The 16,487-nt window shown below is 39.6% G+C and overlaps 1 protein-coding gene across 5 annotated transcripts in view; it reads right to left on the minus strand.

The window, feature by feature from the left end:
- The window catches only part of HNRNPD (heterogeneous nuclear ribonucleoprotein D), a 19,986-nt gene extending 3,740 nt beyond the window's left edge, over nucleotides 1–16,246 (minus strand). For 3 of the 5 annotated variants that reach the window (XM_050790173.1, XM_050790169.1, XM_050790171.1), the window contains exons 1-4: nucleotides 15,786–16,053; nucleotides 13,865–13,921; nucleotides 1,863–2,031; nucleotides 1,074–1,235 (exon numbers count right to left, since the gene is read on the minus strand). In XM_050790173.1, the coding sequence (XP_050646130.1) occupies nucleotides 1,074–1,235; nucleotides 1,863–2,031; nucleotides 13,865–13,921; nucleotides 15,786–16,018 (621 nt within the window). In that variant the 5' untranslated portion in view covers nucleotides 16,019–16,053. Of the gene's footprint in view, nucleotides 1–1,073; nucleotides 1,236–1,862; nucleotides 2,032–13,864; nucleotides 13,922–15,785 lie in introns of all 5 variants that reach the window. The other 2 variants (XM_050790174.1, XM_050790172.1) reach the window with 1 other exon arrangement.
- Between the last annotated feature and the right edge of the window lie 241 nt (nucleotides 16,247–16,487).

Genomic DNA, 16,487 nt, shown 5'->3' on the forward strand with positions numbered 1-16,487 from the left:
AGTTCTATTCTCCTGTTTCCCCCTAGAAATTCTTCCAATTAGAATATCCTTTCCATCTAAGGTCTTCCCAACTATTTACAAAAATAAGCTTCACAAGGCACTGACATTTACTACCTAACTCAAGGGTCACATATTCAAATGCCCACAAAAAACAAGAAGAAAACACTCAAATTTAAGAAAAACAGAATAAAAATGTATTTGAGAGAAAATAGGAAGTAGGGTGGTGAAGACTACTAAAAACTGGAGAGTGTATGCCCAAAGATGGAAGCTACTACTCAGTTTGAGAGATGCTGCCGTACGGGAGGGCAGTATCAGTTCCCATGTTGCGTGCTCTTGCAAATATTTAAGAAAAGCTAGATACTGAGTTTTGTGGGCAGTATCTCAAATCCTCAATACTAAAAAAGATGTATTGTTTGAATCAAGCAATAAATGTCTGCAGGATGTATCTGGAGCCCAATGCCACAAATTTCTCAACTTTCATTAATTCTTAAGACAGACCTCTATTATCTAACTATTTCACTAATGAGTCTGAGTTTGCTTTACTTTTAATTGAGACGGGGTCTCACTATGTTGGCCCAGGATGGTCTTCAACTCCTGGTCTCCAGTAATCCACCCACCTCAGCCTCCAAAGTGCTGGGATTACTACAGGCATGACCCATCGCGTCCAGCCTAATGAGTCTGTAATTATTAGTCTCATTAAATTTGCACGTATACATGCATTTCAATTGATAAGGCACTACACCTTATTCTTAATTCCTTTCCTATTTTGAACAAAAGTCTCCTTTTAATTTGGATTTCTTCCTCTTATTGTCTGTATTTAAGAATGCTTGTCTATTTCATCTTTGTATACTCTACCCCAGCAATACTTTGCATAGAGTAGGTGCTCAATGAAAAAAACACATCATCCAAACTTCAAGACCTGCTAATAAAGTATTTACAATATCCTTATTCCAAAACAAATCACACAATCTGCCCTAACAGCTCTGAAAAGCCAAGTGACTCTGAGTCCATAATGGGACAATCACATTCACACTAATTTTGACATAAACTGGGTCAAAACATTTATAACATACCTCACCAAAACCACCAAAGTACTCTCTTATTTTCTCTTCAGGTGTATCTGGAGAAAGGCCACCAACAAAAATTTTTTTAACCGGCTCTTTTGTTTTCATGGCTTTGGCCCTTTTAGGATCAATCACCTTCCCATTCAATTTATGTTCTTTTTGATCCATGACCTAAGAAAATTGAAGTTTTCATTTAAAAAATATATATCTTAACTAAAGTTCAGAGAATATTAATTTACTTAAAAGTAACTATAAATACAGATAATGCCAAGCATGTGTTGACTTGCTCAAGATTAAACTGTCAAGTCATGGTGGTGATGTAGTATCAACTAACATATACTAGTGTTTAAATCTAAAGGTAAGAATGGTAGGACATACACAAATTTAGCCAATTACTAGATAACCATTACCTTTTAACTGCAATATATACAAACATGACTGCTACTTCCCTTTAGCCCAGGATCAAAATAATGATTCAGCTAAAAGTTGCTTGCCTAACAAAATTTCAAAATATGTACTTCAGTGAACTGTTAAAACACATCCTTTTAACTAGGCATCTTTAAATCTATAGTATCTTTAAAGTTAATTTCAAAATTTAGCAGAGCCTGGAACCCAAATTATTCAGGAAACAATTCCTGAACCTACCTCTATCTTCATAAAATGTATTGGGGCAAGAACTATTTTCTTCCTTCCTATACTATCAAAAGGGGGAACCACAAATAGGCAAACTCATTGTATCAAACTATCCATATGTTAATATTTTATATTATTAACTGATCAGAACACGTAACACACTACCTTATCTACACTCTCCGATTCTTTAAATAGCACAAAGCCAAAACCCCTTGATCGCCCTGTGATAGGATCTAACTTCAGAGTGCAGTCTACAACTTCACCAAATTTGGAAAAGTAGTCCTTCAGATCTTTCTTTGTAGTGTCCCAGCTAAGGCCTCCTATAAACATTTTCCTGTAAAGACAAAAAGCAGTATTAACATGCTTAAAAAAAAAATTGCCTTAAATATTATCCACATCAATAACACACCTTTTCCAAACTGCACCAGTTTACTGGGCAGTATATTAAAACATCATTCTTCCTACATAACCACACATCAGGAACATCATATTCCAAAAAGCTGGCTTATTACTGCTGCTCCCGGATAATTACAAAATAGTGAGCAAGCAGCAAACTAAGTCTTTCAACTTGCTAAAAGATAAGCGTATACCCAAAGTAGAAATACTGTATATAAAGGTTTTCCTTAGATTACAAATTAAAAAGTTAAGAACAAAAAAACAGAATCTTAGCTTCAAATTTTTCTTCCAAAGTTCATTAAACTTGTTAAAATGCTATGCAGTTCCCCACTGATCTCAGCAACCAGCATTGGTGTCTATGCTGAAGCTCCTTTTCTATGTTAACAGTTCTCTCATGAACAAAACTCTTAGCACATAAAATGGAAAATTCTACATCTCACAATTAAGTTGTGAACCAATTTTTTTGATGTGCTAAGAGTCCTTAAGACAAAAGTAATGTGCAATATAAACAATTTAGTGACAATTATCCATTGAAGCACAATCCACTAATTAACTTAGATGATTCATTTACAGTAGAACCTCAGTTAACCAGCAATAAAGTATTTAAGCCTTTAAAATGCAAAAAGTGATGGGTGGTAAGCAGAAAACCACCAAGACACTTTAAGACCAAAGGTATATACTCAAAATAAAACAGAAGATTTTAAGGTGAAATCTTACTAACATTACAGCAAAACACCAGAAAGTTCAGATCTTGCAGCTTTACACATGCTCCCTTTGTGCAAAAATGAGTAAATAAATAAATAAAAGGCTACCCTACACCTAACCTTTCAACCCTTTAAAAAGACAGGACTGGAAGTTTTTAATTTTAAGGGTAAACTGTCAGAATTTGTTATGTAATGGCTAAAAATGTCACCATGGGAATCAAATCAGACTTGCTCAGCATTTTCTCATCTTTTTAACTGGGGAGGGGTTCTGGGTGGGGACTGGGATGTGACACCAACTCAGCTCCATAAAGAAATTAAAGGCCTTTCATTAGGAAACATCTCCATCTTGTGGGCTTTTAAGATATTGTCACTAAGGCCCATTCTTGGAATAAAAGGCAATTGTCCCTTGAATTAGGGTCTTTCTTCACTTCCTCAAAGACACCTGATTAACTGAGGTGTTACTGATCTTACTATCCTACCACAGTCCTGTTTCACTTCTAATGACAAAGCAAACTTTTAGTGCAGAGTAAGTCTTAGGTATATACTGCACTTCCCACTTCAGGTTAGCTTTTCAACTCACATGTATTCTAGAGCTGGGCCATTTATATGCTTAATATTCAGGACTTCCTCAAAGTTTCCAGGCTTGAAGTAGCATTTATTAAACAACTCTGGCATTTTATAAGCAAATGAACAAAAACACCCATCATGTTTTGTGTGTTTGAAATGTTTATTTCTTGCCAATTCCATGGAAGAAATTGGAGTTATTTTCTCAATATACATTTTCTTTAATTTGAATAGTGTGTACCTTTTAATATACAATCTTTATTTACATAATTTGCTATAAACGCCTTATTTTTAACTTACAGGTCCAGAATACTTCCTTCACAGACAGAAGTTATTTACCAACATTCACCCTGTAAAGGTGAGGACACTATATTTTTAACGAGAAAGAGAACTGACTATAAAGCAATGACCTCTTGCTAAGATGCCCATGACAAGTTCCACCAACAGAAACAACTTCAATTGAGATTTAACTATTAAATTACCCTTTCCGTGATTACAGAAATTTCTCAATAATAACTAACAAACTTTGCAAGTATTTCAGCCTGAACACAACAGTTCTAACAAAAACATTTTTTAAGCTGTTGAAAGGCAAGAAAATTCTCTGTCTGGTCTATTCAGATATGAACAGAACTAGTTTTGATTTTATTTAACCAAAAAGCAGTGTTTATATTGGGAAAATATCCTTAATTTAAAATTATTAAGAAACAATTACAAAGAAATAAAACACCAAGAATAAGGTATGTGGTATTATTATTCTGAAGCCCCAAATGTTTTTCAGACAAGCAGCAGATTTTCTTAAATATTACCTAAGCATCATCAGCTGGCCCAGCAAAGTGCTCTCCAAATGTACGCCCCACCTTTCGTATGGTAGTTGTTTAATATGCCTACCTTAGAGCTACAAGGGTTCATTAAAGATGCCCTCACTCCTCAACTAATAATCAAATATCACTTATCCAGAATATTAAAAACTTCAGCTATACAGCACTTTTGGAGAATAAGGAGCCAGGTATTATTCCATCTCCCTTAAAGCACCGCCTGCCTTCTCTTTCCCCAATTGTTTTTAACCTTCAAACATTTGAAATGAGATTTTTTTTCTAACAGCATCACACTTTTCTGCCTTCTTATACTTCAAATACAGTAATCATAATTTAACACTATGGCTCAGTCATCACTATTTTGCTAATTTAGAATACGCACAGGGTCTTCTAAACTTAGCTATTTATACACCAACTCTACCTCATTTCTTCACAAGTTCTACTTTTCATTTTTGCCAGATCAATCACCAGTTGCTGTTCTAAAATGTCTCCCTTCCATTTTGCAGAGTAAATAGCCAGCTCTCAAACTTTTCAAATTCTGTGTAAAGTAGAAGTCTCTAAGCAAGCACCTAAGTGGCTCTTCTTTGAGACAAATGTATTAATATTGTGGCACACCAAGAACACTCTGGCTTTTCTTTCTGCTCTAATTTAAAAAGGATGCTGTTCTCAGGCTATGCTTAGGCTTAAAAAAAACGGATGCTGAATAAATAGTTGAATATGCTACAATGAACACAAACTGTACCAATTCCATTCCATCTTTACTAAATGGAACATATTAATTCCATTCCATCTCTTTCTGTTTTTGGTTTTTTGTTTTTTTTTGTTTTTTTTTTTTTTTTTTGAGACAGTCTCACTCTGTTGCCCAGGCTGGAGTGCAGTGGCACAATCTCAGCTCACTGCAACCTCCGCCTCCCAGGTTCAAGTGATTCTGATTTCTCAGCCTCCGTGGGAGGGATTACAGGCTGCACCACCACGTCTGATTTAGTTTTTATATTTTTAGTAGAGACAGGGTTTCCCCTCGTTAGCCAGGCTGGTCTTCAACTTCTGGCCTCAAGTGATCCGCCCGCCCCAGCCTCCCAAAGTGCTGGGATTACAGGCGGAAACTACCATGCCCGGCCCCAAGCTCTATAGTACAGTGAGGAAAGATCTGCTAATCTTAATTATGGATAAATGGGCACTTAGTCTCTACAATGTTGGCATACATGCTCTCCCTCAAACTGATAGCATAAGGTAATAATTATATATATATATATATTTTTTCTTTTATAAACGGAGTCTCACTCTGTCACCCAGGCTGGAGTACAATGGCATGATCTAGGCTCACTGCAACCTCCGCCTCCCGGGTTCAAGCAATTCTCCTGCCTCAGCCTCCTAAGTAGCTGGGATTACAGGCACGCATCACCATGCCCAGCTAATTTTTTTTGTACTTTTAGTAGAGACAGAGTTTCACCATATTGGTCAGGCTGGTCTCGAACTCCTGACTTCGAGATCCACCCGCCTCGGGCTCCCAAAGTGCTGGGATTACAGGCGTGAGCCACTATGCCCAGCTAAATTATATACATATTTTGTATGACTTATCGTGCTTTTAAAGCACATCTACTGTCTCTCCAGATTACCTCTGCTGCCTTGAATACAAAGCATTTCATATTGCTGTCACTCCTACGTAAGTGCAAACACTTTCCAATGAAGTAGACAGAACTTCAGAAAATACCCTAAGCAGCCACATTAAAAACAACCAAGACTTGTTCAATTAACAACAAAGATGGCCCCTGATGCTGCAATAAAGTTTAAACTTCGATCCTTAGTTCTAAGTGAATCAATTCCAATTAAAATGTAGGACTTCATCTACAGTATTTTATTAACATAGCTGAATTTCTTAATCCTAGCTGTGAACTAAATACTCAGCACCCCAAGGCTGAATGTGGTATTCAGTTTAAAACATCTACTCAACAATATAAGTCTCCTTGCTTTCACATTGGCTTACACCAAATTGTAAAATTAAATGACAAGCATAAAGTTATACAACTCAGCATAGATGACTATCCAAGTGTTATGTAGTATCATTCAGGAATTTAGACTGTTTTGTGGGACATTTTATCATCTTTTAATGCAAGTTTAGAAGCAATAAAGACAAAATGTTGGAGTTTAAACCCTACCCCTGACTTTTTTAAAGACAGGGTCTCGCTATGTCTCCAGGCTGGAATGCAGTGGCTCCGTGACAGCTCACTGCAGCCTTGACCTCCTGGGCTCAGTTGGTCCTCCCACCTCAGCCTCACCAGTAGCTCAGACTACAGGTGCCCACCACCACACCTGGCTAATATTTTTGCATTTTTTCATAGAGATCAGGTTTCACTATGTTGCCCAGGCTGGTCTTGAACTCCTGGGCTCAAGCTGCCCACCTCAGCCTCCCAAAGTGCCGAATTCCAGGCATGAACCACTCCACCTGGCCCCCTGCCTCTTACTAATTGTGTAACATTAAGAAAAAAATATGAAAGTCCAAGATTGTCTGCCCATTTGTAAAAAGAGCATACCTCAGATATTCGCAGAGGGTTAAACTAGTTAACACACTTAAAGGACACCGAATAGTCTGACACACATCCTAAATGATTGACAAAAGTTACTATTTTGAAGGGGTAAAGCACTATAAGCACTCTCTAAACATAATTTAATGAAGCAAAATTTTTATTTACTCAATGGCTTAATTTTTTAAAACTGCATAGGCTTTATAAACTTTCCAATATTAAAAGGAAAAGGCCACAATGAGTTTTATATAAACATACTCTAATATTTTCAATGCTGCCAACCTGAAATAACGCAGAAATTTTTAAATAGTCGTGTAAAAATTTATATTAAAAACTAAAAAGTAGGTGGTATTTCAACTAAGACCCTTTAAATGTAGCTTCTAAAATCACCTTGATGACTTGGTCTACCCTACATTTATGCCAGTAATTTAGTAAAGAATAATTTAAAACATAAAAGGCAATATATATGGAGCAATCCTGGCTGCTGGAAAATGTTCCGATTTAATAATCCTGGCCTTTCCCCATCAATAAACTTATTCTCTGGACTATTAGGTCACTAGGTTTTTAACATTCCCAGTCAATACTAAGTATTTCATTCCAAGATACCTCCCCTAACAAGTCTTTATCGTCAGACACCTTATTCAAGGTAAAAAGTTAGCCATCATACTCCCAATTTTGGAATAGTATTCTTTTTGTGTTCTATAACTTCATTTTTATTTTTTTAGAGATGAGGTCTTGCTGTGTTACTCAGGCTAGCCTCGAATTCCTGGACATAAGCGATCAGCCTCCCAAAGTGCTAGGATTACAGGCATGAGCCACCACACCCAGCCAATCCTTTAACTTTTAAACACTTCCTAACAACTTATGATCTTACATACGTGGCTTTATAACAAGTTCTGACAGTTTAAAAAATATAACAGAATGTCAACCTGACACACGTTTCAGGTGTATAACTTAAATGACCAATCACTGTCATCTTTTAAAGTAATGTTACTCAGGCACACCACTAATCCTTACTGAATTTTTCCACTATTTTATCCATCATAATTATTCTTCTGAAATCCTAAAATGACAAACTAAAGCTAAGTCACTAGTTACCCAAGGGGAAGGGAGGAAGTTACAATACCACTAGATAATATCACACATTAGGATATTTTAGAAGTTGTATAAAAACTACCTTGGGAGAGAGCTAGACAAGCTTTCATCGAGTTCAAATACTAACCAGCCTTTTTAGATCTGATCTGGTATATAATTCATGAAAACTACTTTTTTGAGACAGAGTCTCGTTCTATTGCCAGGCTGTGGTGCAATGGTGCAATTCTGGCTCACTTCAACCTCTGCCTCCCAGGTTCAAGCAATCTTCCCGCCTTAGGCTCCTGGGTAGCTGAGACTACGGGCGCACACCACAAGGTCCACCTTTTTTTTGGGGGGTGAGGTGGGGGAGAGACAGGGTCTCATCATGTTGCCCAGGCTGGTCTGGAACTCCTGTGCTCAAGTAATCTGCCCACCTCAGCCTCCCAAAGTGCTATATTACAACCGGGAAGCACCGCACCCAGCCCACTTTTTTTAAACTATTTAAAACTAATCAGACATTAAGGTTAGCCAGTAACAAATCTTTCCCAAAAAACACTTTAGTCAATAAAAATATAAATTTTGGTATTATTTCCCCATTATTAAAGAATAGGTATTCCTCTCCCCCAGCTTTCTATATGACGTTTTCAAGGTAAGTGTGAAAAATTCTATTTTTAATTCAAGACTAATATAAAATGGACCAAACATTTTCAAAAAGATTTCCCTGTATTAAATCTCATTACCTCACACTTTAGAATGAACCTAACTAAATTACTAAAAAGCGAAGTTGAAAAAATAAACATCTAATAAATGAAACACAACATTTTTTGGGGGAGGGGGACGGAGTCTCGCTCTGTTGCCCAGGCTGAAGCGCAGTGGCGCAATCTTGGCTCACTGCAACCTCTGCTTCCCGGTTCAAGCTCTTCTGCCTCAGTCTCCCAAGTAGATGGAACTACAGGTGCCCACCATCAAGCCCAGCTAATTTTTGTATTTTTAGTAGAGACGGTGTTTCACCATGTTGGCCAGGTTGGTCTCGAGCTCCTGACCTCAGGTGATCTGCTTGCCTCAGTCTCCCGAAGTGCTGGAATGACAGGCATAAGCCACCGCGCCCGGCCAACAAGACAGTTTTTTAAATAAACTTATTTTTCTTTTTTTGAGACAGAGTCTTGCTCTGTCGCCCAGGCTGGAATGCAGTGGTACAACCTTGTCTCACTGCAACCTCTGCCTCCAGGGTTCAAGTGATTCTCCCACCTTCGCCTCCTGAGTGACTACAGGCACGTGTAACCACACGCCTGGCTGATTTTTTGTATTTTTAGTAGAGAGGGGTTTCGCCATGTTGGCTAGGCTGTTCTCCAACTCCTGACCTCAGGTGATCCACCCATTTTGGCCTCCCAAAGTGCTGAGATTACAGGTGTGAGCCACCACGCCTGGCCTAAATAAACACTTTTTTTTTTTTTAAGAGACCAGGTCTCACTATCAGAATGCAGTGGCTCCCCTATAGCTTCCTGCAGCCCTGAGCTCCTTCCTGGGCTCAAAAGATTCTCCTGCCTCTGCCTCCTAGGTAGCTGGAACTACAAAGCACACCCCCAACACATTAATATTTTTTTTTTTTTAAAGAAACGGATCATACTATGTTACCTAGCTGGTCTAGAAATCCTGGCATGAAATGATCCTCACATCTCAAGACTTCTGAGTAGCCAGTGATTACAGGCACGAGTCACTAATTAACTTTAAATGCTTAATCCGACATCTCCCTTTTTTCACTTCACTACAAGGAAGCAATGACATCTTGTATGTTTACATTTTAAATAAGCTCTCAATCAGCTTTGTAAGGTAAACTCCCATTTACCTAGAGGTTAAGGAATAAGTATTTTCCTTAACCTGAAGGTTAAGGTTCTGGTTAACTGAGATTACTACATATTCACAATTCTATAAAATTGTGTATTGGAAGTCAATTTAGGTATCAATGCTGAAGTCAGAAAATGATTTGTACCTTGGTGAATTTTTAGAATTTTCTTATGTTTTAAAATCATGTTACTTTTCAAAAACGTAAGGAAAAATCTGTAGGAGATTCATTCCATGACATTGTCTGTTGGTTGCTTTTTGAGTATATTTTCTCATGGCTTCATCTATCTTACTCATAAGACTAAATGGGGAGACAGACTTCCTGGCTGTGTGGGCTCTGTGCTAGTCTGAAGTCTAGATAAGCAGGAGTTTACAGTCCAAGACCCAATACTTAAACTGTCACCTTGATTACTGGACAAACACCATCAGTAAATAGGAGTCTTCCCTCCCCACCCCCAAATATTCTTAAATACCTAGCTCCAACGTACAATATAATACTCCAGAAACTAAAACATGCTTACCTTTACTCCACAGGAGTAAATCACTGGCAGTATCAACTATTAGGGCACTGGATAAATACACACAAGCTATGAAAGCAGGCTATGGAGTCAATCTTCCTGTGGTGAGCATTATTTCCAACACATAGATCAGCAAACCAAGTAACAAACATGTTGTATTACCTGAAACCATACTGTTGGAAGTGAAGCAAAAGAAAGAGATCCCACGCTTTCAGCATCCAGTTCAGTGCCCTATCTACTAAAACGTTGAAGCAGAACTGAAGTCAAATCAAGCTTGGACTAACACAAGTTATGTTTCACTCCATTTGTAAATGTGCACACACTTGAGGTACACAGCTTCAAGTGGAATGGAAAAAAAAGTTATTACTCTATTCCTTTTTAAATGCTTTTCAAGCATGGCATGTATTATCACTTGAAGGCTAAAACTAATCACATCCTTCATGTTGGCCATAAATGACACACCGAAATAGTATACTCAAAATGTTCTCCTATTAGGGCAGCCTTACCCTAATATTATGTGTTAGGACGATGGCAGAGTACCCAGGAAATATTAAAAACATACACTGAGTTTGTAGAAGGGGTCGCATGGCTTGAAGGGGTCGCATGGCTTAAGGGGAAAAAAACCCAGATTTAAGGCAAAGTATGTGATCTCAAAAACTACCACTGAAAAACTTCAATGACATTCTCTAATCCCAAACTTAAAAAAGCAGATGATTTAGTATCTTTCATAATAGATGAAAATTTACAATGAAAAGTACTTAATACTCCTCCCCTAAACGTTCATCTAAAGATCTGGGGGCATCAATTTCTGGAATTTTTAACTCAGGAAATTTGTCAAAGGCTCCCAAGAATGCTAACACTGAGACCAATCTACTCAGGGTCTCAACTTTACTACATACAGTAAACCCAACTCTACTGAATCAAAGACCAGTAAATTTGGCATGAGACTACTCTAAAAGCGATTATTTTACAAACCAAACAATGTTCAGATTGCCCCAGAAGCCTAGACCATAATTTCAAACATTTAAAGCAAAAACAAGAGCCTAGTCTTTTATAATTAGACAGGCGACAATCTACCACAGGATTCACAAAATTCCCAAATGGGAAGAATCACACTTGGGCTCATTATACACTAACCGTTAATAGGACCAGATCTACTGTCCTGTTATTAAAGAAGTATTGCTGGACTTTAGCTGATAAGTGAATGGGGGGACTTTTTTGCTTCCTACCCAATCCAACGCAGGAAAGTCTATGTACCTACCTTGTAAAACTATCTCAAAGTTAACGCAACATTGTAGTTTCCATTGATTTTTAAATTTTAAAAACTCTGCCCTCAGATAGCTTGCTACATGGCATGTATATTTTGCCAGACACTAAGTAATTTTAAAGTACCTACCCCAAATGAACTGCAGCACTGCAGAGAACAGAATGGGTCCACACCACAAAGTAAAATGAGAAATTTCAATGCTTATAAGTAAAAACTACTGACGTTAATGTTGGAAAGAGTAAATCAAAGTGAACTCAGGAGGGCATACTATGGAAATAATTACTGATTCTAAAGTCCCATAGTAAACTGTAGAAACATCCACTAAAGGTGTAACAGGCATGCCTTCCTAAAAATAGCTGTCCATTCTTACATGCAAAAGGAAAAAAACCTATTTCTAAAACCAACTGATTTTTAAAGTATTTTAGGATGAAACTGTAATCACTTTATTCTCAGACTTATAGAAGGAAATGCACACAGAACCGTGTTTAAGAAATTCAATTTGGATACTGTATTAACCAGTCTTATCCTCAATATTAAGGCTATAAAACTGTTGCCCTTTTAATATCCCTCAAAATGGGAGAAAGAGAAAGGGACAGATATGGTGGCAAGCGCAGACACCCAAAAAAAAAAAAGAGTCTGAAAGTTTTTCATTAAAAAAGAAAGCCTTAATATCTGGAACATGATGGAGCTGCATAATTGCGCAGTTAAGAAAAATCAAGTATTAGATCCCTTAAAAATGAGAACTACATTATTTTTAAGTGTAATTCTAAAATCAACCTGGGTAGGCCGGGTGCAGTGGCTCAGGCCTGTGATTACAGCACTTGGGAGGCCGAGGCGGGCGGATCACCTGAGGTCAGGAGTTCAAGACCAGCCTGACCAACATGAAGAAACCCTGTCTCTACTAAAAATACAAAATTAGCCAGGCGTGGTGGAATATGCCTGTAATCCCAACTACTTGGGACGCTGAGGCAGGAGAATTGCTTGAACCTGGGAGGCAGAGGTTGCGGTGAGCAGAGATCACACCATTGCACTCCAGCCTGGGCAACAAGAGCGAAACTCCGGCTCAAAAATAAAATCAACCTGGGTAATAAAATTCTACACCAATTTTATCTTCAGTAAACGACAGCTGGTCACTATCTAAAATGTTTATTAACTATGAATATAAACATTTCTCCATTTTTCCTGAGATTATTCAAAAAAGTTGTAATATTACATCATTTTAGGTAGCAGGACAAGTGTAAATTACTTGAAAGAGTCAGAACACTGACCTTCAAATTTAAGTTTATGATCATTTCAAATTACTGGAAACAATTACATGAGATTCAATATATATAATGGAGTAATGTCAAACACAGTTATAGTTTAATCTTAATTTGCTACTCTTAGCTAGCAGTGAAATCGGGCTGTTAGTGCCCACCACTCACCAAATATAGGGAATAACATTCATCGAAACTGTGACCCCAGTCTTTTGTTTTCTCTTTTTTGCTTTTCCCCTTGCCTGTTTCCCGTCTGCTTTTTCTCCAACGTAAAGCTGGACTGATTTCAGTGGATGAGACTACAGTAATAAGCAAATCTTTAAATGTTACCCTAAATGGGCTCTTAAAATAGAATGTAGCTTGTAAAGATATAAGGTAACTGCCTGCAAGTTAGTGGCCTTCTACTCTCCAGTGGTGGTGTATAAACCCCTGAAAATTCAAATATAATCCTAAAGGCAGAAAGACTGACATTTAGGGGAAGGGAAAGGATGGATAAAAAGAACAATACTCAACCTACCAGCCTCCAAAGAGAAGTCATGCAATTGTGAATACATGTCAACCAACTGTTATTAATATTCCAGCCAAATCACACTGAAAACAAAAAATCTGGTAAGAGCTGTAGTGGAAAGCCACATTAGCCCACCTTTGAATGGTATATATATATATATATATACACACACACACACACACAATTCTTATGAAAAGTCTATTTACAAATATGGTAGGCAAAAGACAAACATTTTTCCATAATACACAGTGCTGCTTAAAGAACTGCTTCAGACATCTCCAGAATATTTCAGTATAACATGCATGACATTTTAAACACAACATTTTATTTCAAGTAGTCTTCATATTTAGCCATTAAACTTAGAATTCCAACAAAAATATTTTTCATCTTAAATCAAATGCGAAGATTACAGTAATATTTTTTCTTGCTCGATATAAAAATATCGTTACTAATTGTTTAGCTTGAATTACCAAACTGCAACTACATGCATTACCACAGACCAAATACCATGTAACGGCATCAGTTTTGCCCAAAGATTACACATGATGCCTAAAAAAGTATATATCCCAGGTATAAGCCTACTGTATGTACTATGGTCTAGAATTTCCTGGGGATCAATGGGCAACTAACCAATACACAGCCTCTGCATATTATGACTACTGAAACCTTTATAATACAGAAATAAAATTTAAAAGTTTTACCATTCTTCCCGCTGTGCCGTCGCTGCTTCAGAGTGTCGTGGGGAGGAGTTTGAATGGCTAGGGAATTAACAACCGGTACAGCAACCAATCAAAATTCTAGTTTTAGTTTTTGACACTGTTAGGGTTAAAAACTTTAATTCATTTACACTTCAGTTCAACAGTAGGTAACTATAAAGTCAGCTGCTTTGCGATTTGAATTATCAGGGCTAACAGAAAGCCTGCCCCAAACAGGAAGTTATACAATTAATCATTTTGGTGCCTCTGTCCAAAGAACAGAATTCAGCAAACGAAAACCAAAATGTTAAAGATTTTAAGTTTCCAAATATCTAACATCTTCCTTTCTCAAATAAGCTATATACAATTCGAGTTAGATCTGTTTAATTTTTAAAAGTTTGTTTCCCTTCCCACCACCACTCCCCCAAAACCAGCACTATCATCAAACAGCCTGACAAGAATCTGCCTAGGCTGGGTTTAACCCTATATTCCAAAGTCCTTCTCCCCTCCCCACTCTCCCTCCAAATCCTGGGCTCTTTCTCAGTAAAGGGAATCGTGTTTTCTAACACTGAGTTAAAGCGACATCTTACTGTTATATCCATCAACATCTTTCTCTTTACAGTTTAAAAAAAAATTCAGACACACACACACCCCTTCCCATTACAAAAAGGAATGGAAGCGTGAACCCACGATCATCACTCAGTAATCGGAGCTAAGAAAACTCAACCAAGAACCCCGATTTAGTCCCTCCTGCTAACTCCCGTATTATGTTCCCAATCCCAAATGCTGCATTTTAATACACTAAATGCAGATTTAGGTAGTATATACAACTGTTATTTCAATCAGAGGAAGCAAGTTAATACTAAGAAATTTGCACCAAAAAAAAAAAAGTATCCCATAGCACAATACAGGATTTGTTTCTCTTAAGAGGACTATAGGCCTCCCTTAGTGGGCGGGAAAGAGAAATCAAGACACCAAAATAGGATCCTGGGCACCGGGAAAAAAAGGGGACTGGAGGTTGTAAAAAATTAGGTTGCACATAAAAAGTAAGTTACAATCTGTACTAATAGTTGGGGAACCCAATAGCTGAGGGCGCGAAAAGGGTGCGCGGTTAGAATAACTCAGGGGGGTGGGGGAAGGGTAGACACTAGGCCGGAGATAGGAACAGCTCCAGTCAAGTGCAGGCCCCACTGACTAGGAACTTAACCTGAGCCCGCGGAGCAAAACCAACGTACCAACAAGAAAGTCGCAGCATTTCACCGGAGCTCATTTGGTCTGCACGTCAAAATATAGGGCCTATATGAACATGCCATTGTGCGATAGCGTATGGTAAAGAAAATGAGTAAGTCCTTAGGCAAACTTATTCAAAATCCCAAGAAAACATTCGGCCTGAGACCGACAAGGGAGAGGCAGAAGTGGACAGCCTACGCGTTCCCCAAAACATGCGCTTATAAACAATCGCATCGTTTCAGGATGGTGGAGAAGCACCAAATAAACCTTAGCAATACAAACAGGGAAGCTTTTTGTGTCTGTCTGTGTTTTTATGCCCAAGACTTTAGAATTTGGGAAAAAGAGGGGACAGCATGGAAAGAAAAAAAGGTACCCCTCGACAGGCGGGAAAAAATCCTGGCGGCTAAGTCGGTGGGAGGAGACCCATGGCGAGGGAGGAAAGGAGGGCGGGCCGAGGAGCAGCATGGTGACGGCTAAAGGTGGAAACGTGTGTGATGGGGGAGGGGGGCGATAAGCAGGCAAAGGAAGGAGGAAATGAAGGTCCGGGGAACCCAATATAGAAAAGGGGACACCAGAACAAGAAGGCTACATGGGGGCCCGGAGAACGGGCTGAGAGCGGGAACCAGGCCTAATGGCGGGGGAATGAGGGGGAGGGGGACTAGTTGGGCCTGACTATCCTGGGCTGCCCCTTACTCACCCTTCATCCTCCTCGTTCTTACTGGCGTCAATCTTCGCCCCCTCCGACTCGGCGCTGCCCCCTTCGGTGCCTCCAGACGCGGTTCCGCCCCCGGTCCCGGCTCCGCTTCCCGCCGCCGCCGCTGCCCCCTGTGTCGCCGCCACCATGGCTCCCTCCTGCTCGCCCGCCGAGCCGCCTACCGCCGCCGTTGCCGCTGCCGCCGCCCCGTCCCCGCCGAACTGCTCCTCCGACATAGTGCTAGTGTCTCCGCCGCTGCCGCCGAGACTACACCCGCCGCTGCCGCGAACCGAAACTAGCAGCAAAGTAATCCCCGCCGCTGCCGCGCGCCCGCTCTACCTCGCGAAGCACACAAGACAGGGAAGGCGCGCGCGTGGCTGCAAAGGCTCCTGCGCCTCTCCCTGGCCTGCCCCCTTCGCCTCCCACTCTCGCGCGGCGCACACTCCCGCTCTCTCCCGCTGCACTAAAAAAGAATAAGCACCAGCGGCGGCCGCTCTTGCCTCCTCCTCGCTTTAATGGCGCCGCCGCGGACCACCTAAAATGGCCGACGGAAGAACGGCGCGTCCCGGTCACGTGATGCGAGAGCGCGCCCTTCGCGCGTCCCCCCCACCCCTCTCCCCCTAGGTTTTTTTTTTCCCTTTCCTCTTTGGTCCCGCCCTCTCGCTCCCCTTTATACCTTCCTCTCATGCTCGGCGTCGCACAGCC

The sequence above is a fragment of the Macaca thibetana genome, chromosome 5, assembly GCF_024542745.1.
Source record: "Macaca thibetana thibetana isolate TM-01 chromosome 5, ASM2454274v1, whole genome shotgun sequence".
Lineage (NCBI taxonomy): Eukaryota > Metazoa > Chordata > Mammalia > Primates > Cercopithecidae > Macaca > Macaca thibetana.